We start from the raw sequence: 11,693 nt of genomic DNA, 5'->3' as shown, positions 1-11,693 counted from the left end.
TATATATATATATATATATATATATTATGCATACATGTATAATTTGACTGCTCCAACAACTTGGGACGTGACCCTTAGAAGGTCAACGTTATTAGCACAAGTTTTTTAACTACAGAAAGCGCAGCAGAGTTATTTTTCTAGAGATAAAATATAAGCGTTTATTCAACAATCCTGATAGATGTGTTCACATATAATGTGTGCTTCTAACAATGGTGATTTCCACTCAGAAAGGCTTAAAATCAAGGCGTGGTAATCAACTTGGCTAACCTTGGAAAACTAACCAACGTTTGAGAAAGGTCGTTACCTTTTATTCAACAAAGGTCAACTGTATGAAGCTAAATTTTCATATCTGAACGTGAGCGTTGTGTCGTTAGATGGGAGACCTCTCAGTTATGACTATCGTTGACGTGATGGGTCGACCTGCCCAATCAAACTATTGGGTTAAGGAGGATCTAAACCGGACTGTTTTCTCTAAACTCATTCTTACGAGCACCTTTTCGGATTGCCGCGGCGCACGGTGGCAAACTAATCAGCAAGAACCGGCATTCACATCAGTCTCGTTTGAACGGTCACCTTCTTATCCGGCCCAGTTTGTTCTGGTGAGCCCACATATTCAACACGCATTACCACGTTCACGTGTTCAGTCATCGAACTCAAGTGGATTCACGTGCACAGATAGAGTAGTGGTACAGCACTTTAGACGTCCGGAATTCAGGACCCGGCACTGCAAAACATGATGCATCGTCTTCGAAGGAGACTCGAGTTCGCTGATTCCGGTTTTTGTTGTGGGATCGCCAGAAAACTTGTCCCAGGTCAGTGAGAGGACCGTTCAAACGAGAGTGAACTGAATGTGGAATTAAATAATTCCGGAGTCGTCTATAAGTAATTGGTAACGTAAGAATAATGGATCGGTTCTCCTTAACTAAATTGGCGCGTCTGTGCTGGTCTGAATACTTGATTCATAAAAGAACGAAGCAGACATTACGTGACATATTACGTTGCACAAAATTGTGGAGTTCATGATTAGGGTGGACTAAAAACCAACTCATTCCGCAGCCAGAAGAATCAAAGTCGAGGAAAATGCCCGATTTTTAGCGACATTGATTTTTGACATAGTTCCTAATAACAACGCGACAGATTTCCTATGTCGCTTTCTGGAAAAATGTCATTTTAATAACGGCACATTTTGTGATTCGCTGTTTTATTCGTTTCACTTATTTTCTATTAAACACATAGCTGTCAGTCTGATCAGTCTTCAAGTTGAAATGAGTTTAGGCACGCCCAAAATCGACACTCAGCCAGTGGATAAAAAAAGTAGGTAATCCTTTGACGGTTATTCAGTCTGCACCCTCAAAATAGAACGTAAACCTTCAACCAATCACACAACAAGGAATCTGAACACGACACAATACAGATCACGAATGGACCAACCAGAAGGTAGAATAATGGACGGCAATTTCAACAGTGGTGTGGCCTTAGAAAGCAAGAAATGAAAATCACAACGCAACACAGATTATGACCGGGCCAGTCAGAACCCAAGTGCGATGATTATCAATGGCCACTCGGGTTACAGCACGAAAAATGTTGCTTGTGAACTATATAATCGCAAGCACGAAGAGAGGCACAATCCACCCACCACTGGAGATGTTTCCTCGAATGTTGACCGAAAACTTTTGCAAATCGTTTGCCGAGCTCCGAGAACACATCATTAGCCACCTGATCACTTATCAAGTTTGATTAGTATGGAATTATTTACAGGTGAAAAAATACCCGACCTCTGTGACTATATTTGTAACGTCTGCAAAACAGTAAACTGGTACCTACCTTGTAGTCAACATTATCCAAGTACTGCGTGATATTTTGTAGTAAACCGGCGAATTGACCCAGATTGTCCGGCAGTAAGGAGTTGAAGTCTATCCTTTTAATTCTGTCGACGAGTTCTCTGTGAGAAAATGTGGAAAGTTTCCTTTCAGACGACAAACATGAAGTGTGGTCACTGATACACATAATGACTGGGAGACTAACGGCATTTAGTAGTTGGAAGGACCAATTGTGAGATGTAGAGAAATAACAGAAGAATAGTAGTTTGTGCACCGGTTTGTACTTTGGTTTCCCTCGGTTCAAAAACCTGGATACTGGAAACTCTCTTTCGCTTCTAATATATGGTCACATTCTTCCCTTTTTATTCGATGTCTTCCAAATGTGTCCTCTTGAAATGCCTTCAAAGCATGCCCGATCATTCACCGGATGTACTGCTCTGTCGGGCAGGATTCTCCGGGATCGAACAAGCAAATCTCAGTTGACTATTCCTGTACCACTAAAGGGTGCCCTGAACTTTGTTGTAAAGTTTTTCCACTTTTATAACGAGACGTGATAACGTTTGGAGAAAATCTTACCAGAAGAGTATTACTGCGGGTTTTGTGATCTCTCAAAACCTTTTCCGAGTTTCATTGCGATCTAGAACAACTCCTGCAAGCACTGCTAAATATTGTTTGGTCATGTATTCCAAAACTTGGCTGATTTTCAATATCCCCTTATTAAATCAAAACGCTTTCATAGGTTCAGTTCTATCGTTTATTCAGAAAGGCCTGTTCTCCGATTGTATCTAAATCATAAAACTGGTTTTGTCAAATCAATTGGAGTTTCCACGATATCAGATTCTTCTCACAAAGAATTTGACAGAAATTCTTGGAGCGTGTTACTGAAAGGCATTCATTAGTATGAATGGCTCGGGTAAAGTAGACCGTCAGTCACAAAGCATTAATTTGGTTATCTATAAGTAGCTTGTAAAAAAATTATTTCACAAAATGATAGCGACTTCCGTCCGAGAAATTGCCACTCGAGAAACCAGTCAAATCACGTGATGTAGATCCCGTGAGTGATGAACAAGTCTATGAACGAGTTAATCAAAATGATCACGAGCTACTCGAGGACGATGACTACAGTGGCGAAGCTTAATGCCGGGAGGTCACGGGTTAGAAACTCCCTTTGAGTATCACGGGATGCACACTACTGAAGATCCCCAGTAAGGATGAGACAGTTTTATAATGCTTCTAGGCTTTTCAGAATAGATTGGCTTCATTTACAAGACGAGAACTCCAGTGCATGCCTTTTGCTTCGTAGAAAGATGAAACGTAGCGCAAACTTGTGTTAAATTGGAGATCATTGATTTCATGTACAAACTAGGCGCACGCGAGAAACCATTTATTCTACATAGCCTAAGATTGCGACTGAAATATATTTTTTAGACTATGAATTGAGAGACAACTAACCCGGGGATCGGAGCGGGATGGCCCAAGTGGTTAGAGCGCGAATTTACTGGCCGGAAGATCCGTGGTTCGAACCCGACCTCAGCCTCTCGACTTCCCCTGTCTAGGGTTAGGCAGCTTGGAAGTATCCCATCCCTCGTGCAACCTTCGGGTGGCATGGCAGCTAGGCACCGAATGGGTGCTTAAGCTGCACGATTTATTTATTTTCATGGAGATCGTCTCGCCGATTTTACTAGTAGACCAACCCTGTATTCTCACCTAAAGCTAGCTTAGGAAATATGGAACCGACAGACATCATATTCTCCCTTACACGTCTATGGAAGAGAGACAAAACACCGATGTGTTTCAAAGGACCTCATCTATTTTCGACCGAACTACTACAACTCTGTGAATGGAGTAGCCACAGTTCATCCGTATCAGGAATCACCTCAATCAGAGTTGATGCCCAAATTTCTACCATAAAAACACATCAAACGTGGGAACACCAGTGACAGCAAGAGCCCAGTTGCACCGATCAAACATGAACACGATCGAATGTTCGCACGTGACAATTCACATAGAGTATTTATAACATCCTCCTGTCGTATTTCGGCTGTCTGGAGTTCGAACCCCAGGGCGGCCAAAGTACTGCAGACGAGGTCTCACACGGGCGAAACTCGAATCCAGTTCTTCAGCCCTCTGGTATGGAGTCAACAGAATAAAGATATCTGAACAGGAAGACGACTGTTCGAATTACGGTGAAATGAGAGTGGATTCTGCGAATCCCACAACCAACACAAAATTGTGCAGATTCGAACCGTCCGTCTGACTTGGAAATCACAACATGCCAGTCAGTCGATCGACACAATCAGGTCGGCACTTGGGTCGTTGTTCTAGCCGAACTGTCTAAACGACGGTGATTTGAGCGTGAAGAGTTCCACTGTAAAGGAGGGGTTGGTAACAGCTAATCCTGCATTCTTTTCACCCACATGTGAGTCCCTTTCTACACCTTGTTCCCGTGTGGCTGGCTGCACCGAAAAACAGCTACCGTGAGAGCCTAAGGGAACTCACTTAACCGGGCAACACTTGCAGGAAACAGGTGTGTAAAGGTCGACATCTATTTTCCATGAATGTGATAATCGATTATGAACCCTTCAGGGATTATACAATGAGATTGACCTTGGACCAACAGTTGGACAGTAGATAATCCTACCTGGGGCCAGCACTAGTATCCAAATGGAGTTACAATGATACAGCTAAGAGACGTTGGAACGCGTGGAATATATTTGACTGCGTATGAATACTCCAGTTTCAGAAGAACTCCTGTGAACGCGGGGGTCCAGTTCAAAGTACCCGCTGCCGTTATTCGATGATTTTTTCAAAACATTTCCTGAATTCGTTGATGAGATGATCAGAACTTTGACTCTTTCAGACGAAGCAATCTATTTCACGGGTGAAGGGCGAATGGACTTCCAAATAAACACGTATATAAAGATGTTTACAGTAGTACGGTTTTGCAGAATGTATGTCAGTTAGCTCTGTAAAGAACACTCCAAAGCGGCCATCCGATCAACCAATGGAATACGAGTCACACAGACCACAACGCAGCGCAAATCATAATCGTCCCAATAATACTACAAGAAAGGTGTATGCTAACTAACCAATCGAATAACAGGATGTTAGATACTCTTCAGAAACTATATAATCGCAGTCAGACACGGAGGAAGCACCCAATCAACTACGCACTGACGATGTCACCTCAACTAAGGAGGGAAATTTTTCAAGCTAATTGTCAAGCTCGGCGAAAGGATCAATGACCTTTTGATCGACCATCACTGAAATATATATATCACGTGACGAAAAAAGCACAAATAAAGCACGCTTTTACTCACTTTTCCGCACTTCTTATCGTCTTTTTGACTTCATCTCCTTCAAGAACCACTGTAAAATTTAAGATATCTTTGTAACCCAGTTTTCCCAAAAGTCCCGTGGACAAACTTCCCGGAAGCGCTGGGTTGCAGTCTGTAGCGACCACACTGAGCACGTTGGTGGGTGCAGAGACCACAAGCATACTGGCTACCAACGAGGGCAACTTTCCATCTTTCAGAAATATTGGCCATTCGTATTCAAAAACCAGCTGCGCCACACGATTGGTCAACGCCACGCCAGTTTCTCCTTGCAGGTTGTAACAAACTTCGGTGTTGGTTAACGCCAGGGGAGGAATGAGGACCAAGCAGATCAGTACCGTGAGAGAGCATATCATGCCGAATATCCCCAAATTGACGCACAGACCGTGCAGGTGGACTTTGGCTCTGGTGAACTTCTCCAATGGGATTCTGTCGCCAAAAATCGGTTTGCTTTTCACTATTGCACTGACTCGTAGATGTTCGGTGCCGTTGATCAACAGTAGCTCTGATAAAGGAGAAGTGAAGTGAATCAAAGGGATGTTTGGTTGGAGTATACTGTGACACTGTAATTTTCATGTGAAAAATATGGACACGTGAAGTTTACTGTTGATAACGTGCACCAAGGTATTGTCCAGATGTTGCCGAAGCTAGTATGAAGCGTGTTCGTGAACAACAAGCGTTTAACCGTTACCACCGATGAAATGCCTTCGAACTACATTAGCATTAGAATTTCACACTTCGGGCCCACCAAGCGAACCTTTTGATTGGATGGTAATCGTAACCAATAATAGAAAACGGGACTTCGTCTGGAGAATATTCACATTCATACCATATTGCCTGGAATTTTGCTGAAGGAACCTACTTAGAAAGTCGCTGGAAATTCTTCGGCAGCGCAGGGGCGGTTTCTCCCAATTTTTGTTCATCATATGGGCTGGATTCTCAAGTTTCTGTGAATCTTACGTCCTACTTGAACCCAAATTATCAGAAATTTTCCGATTACTCTTATGTTCACACTAGTGTGGAATTAATGGAAGACTCAACCGAATACCTGTTGAGTCGCCCGAATGGTTCACAGGAATTTTGGAAGGTATATCCACGAAAGTCGAGCCAAAATGTCAGAATAACTTCCTTATTGAATGACCAACTAAAGCACCCATTTATGAAGACATTACCCAAATTGATCGAAGGTCAAACAAAGGTATCGGTGGCTTTGCTCCGCTTTGAATTCCCTGGTTTCCGCATATGTGACGTACGTTACAGGATCCTAGGCCTCACGAATGTGTCCTATCTAGACGGAAGATGTACTTTTTTATCCGTTTTTGTGAGCGTCATCAAATCGAATTGGTCAGTAACACTGGCTATCCTTTATGACGTAACAGCATCTGATCACGGCGCTCTGGAAACCAAGCCTATGAGGCTGGATTGGATGCCATCAAGCTAGATATCGATTTTTACTTCAGAACGTTTCAGCATAGTAATGGGGATGATCAACCACCCGAAAACCATTTGGAGATAAACGATTTTTAGTCCCACTTCCCCAAGGCAAAAGGAGTGAAATCAGGATCGACATAAAGGAATCTATGGAATCTATCTGAAAAACAAGTGTCGCAACCCAACGGCGTATTGGACGTGAACACGAAGAATTTACTCACTGAAATGGATAAACGACCTAAATGTCTCGTGATGATACGTTTATAACATCTGAAACGTATCAGCTGACCACAATGATTATATCCCTGAATACTGTCTGGAAGAGCGATATTTTCTGCCATCTGATCTACCACCAGTAAACACACCCGAGCTACCCATGTAACCGTGATACTACTGATGGGGGATGCATGCTAGTAGTATGTCTTCTCCTAAATTTGCTTTGTGTCTCTTGAAAAGTGGGATATTTTGCGGAATTTGTGGAGTCGCTTTGTAGCATTTGCTTGGATTTGAGCAACAGTCAATGAATATCCAGGAAAGTTCGGGAAGACGCGTTCAAAGAGAGGATGGATATGTAGATTTTGTAAACAAGTTGCATATGAGAGTTTTGCTTCCCTGTCCAATAGTCTGTAACCGTTCAGTTGTCATTTTCTAATAACTCCTCAGCGAAGGCCTTCTTCCTTTCACGCATATTTCGACAAATTGACAGCGATATATTCTATTGTCTCTGTTTTCGTTCTGCTTTGGACAAGAAAGAATCCACCTGGATTTTCTTGGACACCTTTAGAAATAAAGTTTCCGATTGTTTCAAGAGTTCTACAAAAGGCGCCAAATTATCCCACCTTGGAAGAGCTTCCCTGTGACTTGTTGCGTTCGTCCAATGTGAGGAACATGATTGGCAGCTTGGCAGTTAATCGGTCATTCAGAAATGCCGCGCACCGACTATTGCAGATGAAAAACAAGGGGAAGGGTTGCATCTGATGAACGGCACTCAAGGACTTTGAAGTGAATTCTATGAGGGACCTCTCTTTGCACCTACATTACGACTGATCACGGCTGGTTTATTAGATTCTAATGACAATTCCACGGGAATTTCGTTCCACTTTTTTTTAAGAATCTAAACTTTATGGTCTAACATTAGTGCATTTTATTTTATGTTGATGCCTGTAGAAGCCTTTGTAGAGAGTAACTGAGGACCTGCATCGACAAGTAGCTTTTTGCTCACTGTCCAACATCAATATGTGGATGATGCTATCTCATTTTGAAATCGACTGGTAAAAATTTTAGTGTGTTTGTGTTGTGACTTGCTGAACGGTAGTGCAACTCTGTATCGGGCTCTCGGATTCCTGTTCCGCCCACTATGGTGTGTCAAAAGGCACGGTAGCTCTACACAGCCCTTTATGTTTTTACGGGGTAATCACAGAGTGTTCCACAAGGTCGTGCTAGAATCCCCGTGGCGGGACGAGAAACGTCCAGTCAAAGATGTTCGATCCGGATTGGCTGGCATTCTGATCAATCACAGCGCGCCTTCGTCTGGTTCGTGTTCTGCACGTGACATCAGCCCAAATGATGTGGTGTTCGGTTATTAGGGACGGCTGACCTCCGTGTAGTTTGTTTGAGTGACTGCTAATGGTTGTCTCTGTCTTTCATCACGAAACGACCCAAAGAGTTTTTGTGGCATACAGTAAGAAGGTTACCCCATTTCGGGGGCCCGCGAATGAAATTCTATTTAAGTGGGACTCACTGTCATTGTCCTCGACAACAGTCTTCTAGATAACAAGGGACTATTTATGTACTCACAATCAGTCTAATGGACTTTTCTAGCATGTTTCACTCATCTGTGGGATTATATGATAGGCCGACCCACTCGGTAGAGTTGCTTTTTGTCTTAAAAGGCGTTGGGCAAATAAGATACCCTTCAGGCGTAATTGGTTCTTCAAATGTGCTCATTAGTTCTTGTCTATTCTACGGAGTAGTACAGACCATACTGCCGGTTATCGAATTCACTTATTTCCAAAGTTTGGATGGTTGGTTCCCAGCCGTAATAGTTGTGATGCTCTTCCCCGACTTCCTCCACGTGTGAAGCTGACCCGCTAGAGTAATTGCGATAGCAAAGGAAGCAAGAATGACTGTTAAACAAATGAGAAGATGTTGAATCAGACAGCCAACTTCACAGGCGCCCTCTGTAGTTCTTGTTTTATGCCTTTTTTCCGATAAAATAACACGCTCTTTGAAATATCCGTTGTGAAACTCACCTTCAACTCAGTGCGACATGCGACGTTTATCTTGGTGTTGGAGTTGCTCCATCTGTGCTAACCAAGCTTCGTTGGTGTTCAATCAATCTCCACAAAACTCTACGGAAAACTACGGGACACGTGTGGTGGCCCTACTCCAGAGAAGACACGTCCAGCGTCCGGAACGCCACTCAGAAACTCTGAAAAGTTGTCCTCAAAGAAGTCACTTTTTGGCTTATTCCCTTCTTGAATTGTTCTTATTTTCATCAGGTGCACATAACTTCTGTAATCGTTGTCATTCTGGTAAAACAGGCATTTATTGGTGCCTAATTACGTTACAACTCCAAGCTGCCGATTCTGACTCAATTCCCTTTGAGCAGATTCTCAGGACATGATTACATTTTTCACCCGAAGTGTTTATTGATTCATTGGTGGGTTGATCGATCGATCGATCGATTGATTGAATAATTGTTTCTTGGTTTGATTGATTGATTGATTGATTATTGATTGATTGATTGATTGATTGATTGATTGATTGATTGATTGATTGATTGATTGATTGATTGATTGATTGATTGATTGGATTGTTGATTGATTGATTGATTGATTGATTGATTGATTGATTGATTGATTGATTGATTGATTGATTGATTGATTGATTGATTGATTGATTGATTGATTGATTGATTGATTGATTGATTGATTGATTGATTGATTGATTGATTGATTGATTGATTGATTGATTGATTGATTGATTGATTGATTGATTGATTGATTGATTGATTGATTGATTGATTGATTGATTGATTGATTGATTGATTGATTGATTGATTGATTGATTGATTGATTGATTGATTGATTGATTGATTGATTGATTGATTGATTGATTGATTGATTGATTGATTGATTGATTGATTGATTGATTGATTGATTGATTGATTGATTGATTGATTGATTGATTGATTGATTGATTGATTGATTGATTGATTGATTGATTGATTGATTGATTGATTGATTGATTGATTGATTGATTGATTGATTGGTATTGTTCACGGAATTCGGCATTCTGAAGAAGTGGTGGGCATGCCAGTTTTGTTTACTCGAAAGTAATACCAAAGTAGGTTATTCTCACCTTGGATAGAAAGAAGCCGGCGTGCGAACGTGTCATTCAAAGAAAGCCCCAGGCAGACAAGAAGGATCAAGATGACGAGTAGATAGACGATCAGGGCTACAAACCCACCGACTGTGATTAAGTAGACTATGAGGTCTGTGTAGATCTTCGTATCGATCCATGCTTGTTGCATCAACTGTTCCACTGGTACAACCGTGTATTCATTGAACGCATCCCAGAGGTTGATGAGCTGGGACAAATACTGAGCAAGATCAAATCTGCCGTTGATCTGCAAAGTTAAGAAATACGAGTCGTTTCGAGTTTGCCGTCATCGAAAACATCATAATGGATGAATTTGTCACGTGTGCAAATTCGCCTTCAAGCGACTTGCTTTCCCCGGGCGAAAAAGGTATGTTCAAATCAATCAAGACTTTCGGAGGGTGACTACCACACTTAAATTGTAAACGTAGCCGTAGCCAAAATAAACAACGGATATTTTCCCCATGCTTGAGTCGTTTGCAGTGAGCAGGTGTCGAGGGTACAATCTGATTTAGTAAGTTCCGTCCGATTTAAGCAGAATGTCCTATCTCACTCAGGCTCTCATGGGTTTGTATGGGTTTGTGACATTTGATAAAACATGTATGTTCAATCCCCTGCGAGTGACCTCAAATTGAAAAAAAACCGAAAGGAAATTTGGCAGCTACCGACATGAGTCTAAATATGAGGAAAAATGAAACTAGTCTCTGCAAACTTTGTGTATTCGTTTTGATTTCCATCAAAACACTCCCAATAGATCCAGACTGTACAAAAATGCGATACGGTGATACAGTTCAGCTGGGCAAGCTCTTTCTGAGCTTAGTCAGGTATCTATATGACCTTAAATGTATACACTTGGTCCCATGTTCAACTTTGATCGAAATCCTATCTATGCCTACTGATTCGATTTTATGCAATAACGATGTGAATTGTTTGGGCACTTCATATTTCCCGCCGAAAATGGACGCAGCTTGGTTTGGTCAACTTGGTTTGGTGTCGTAAGTTGGTGATTAAAACGACTGCAGAAAGAATAAAATCGTGGAGTTGGCAACGAATCAAGAATTTGGATTATAGGAACAACGTCAGGAAGACACACTACTTAAATTCGGACGTGTTTGGCTTTTCACGTGGAGTGTTCTGGTGAACGTGACTCTCAGGGCGCGCTCAGACAGAAGAAAAGGCACATGTGCAGAGAGTGACGCATCCCCAAGGTCAACATCGGTTCGACACGTCCGGAAAGTAGGTGAGTTGGCGGCTCCCACCAAACACGTCTTAGCAACACACGACCAGCGTTGTGGGCCTGAGAATGTTCACGACCGGAACATCACCATTGGCTGTACGGAACGAACAAGTGAACGACCACATTTGGCCAATTAGTCATCCTATATATTTACGCAGACGCTCTGTATGTTTTGTCCTGACAATACAGCCGTGTCCCCAGTTGTCTGTCTTCTCCCTATCGCGCAGTCTGGCAGGCTCAGTGCAGGCGTAACCCATAGACGGCACCGCCACCGCAAGATACAACAGTGACGGTGCACTAATAATGGGGTATTCTCGTCAGGCGTCAGACAGTGAAATAAAAGAGCCGGATATTCTCGAGAATACGCACAACTGAGAAGTTAAATTAGACTTGATTTTGATGCCAGTGCTTCCTCCTTGCCAAGTTCCAGACAGAAAATGGAACATGATGTTTGCACACTGCGCCACACTCATACAATGACCGGTATCA

General features: G+C 42.3%; 1 protein-coding gene across 1 annotated transcript in view; it reads right to left on the bottom strand.

Annotated features, from left to right (window-relative positions):
• T265_07127 (hypothetical protein) overlaps positions 1-11,693 on the bottom strand; it is a gene marked incomplete at both ends in the record, with an annotated part of 36,999 nt that overhangs the window by 4,647 nt on the left and 20,659 nt on the right. The window contains 3 exons of the mRNA XM_009172570.1: positions 1,825-1,942; positions 5,141-5,660; positions 9,950-10,217. Of these exons, the coding sequence (XP_009170834.1) occupies positions 1,825-1,942; positions 5,141-5,660; positions 9,950-10,217 (906 nt within the window). The remainder of the gene's footprint in view (positions 1-1,824; positions 1,943-5,140; positions 5,661-9,949; positions 10,218-11,693) is intronic.

Source organism: Opisthorchis viverrini, assembly GCF_000715545.1.
Source record: "Opisthorchis viverrini unplaced genomic scaffold opera_v5_161, whole genome shotgun sequence".
Lineage (NCBI taxonomy): Eukaryota > Metazoa > Platyhelminthes > Trematoda > Opisthorchiida > Opisthorchiidae > Opisthorchis > Opisthorchis viverrini.
The sequence above is the reverse complement of the archived record's forward strand: the minus strand, read 5'-3'. Positions and strand labels throughout refer to the sequence as shown.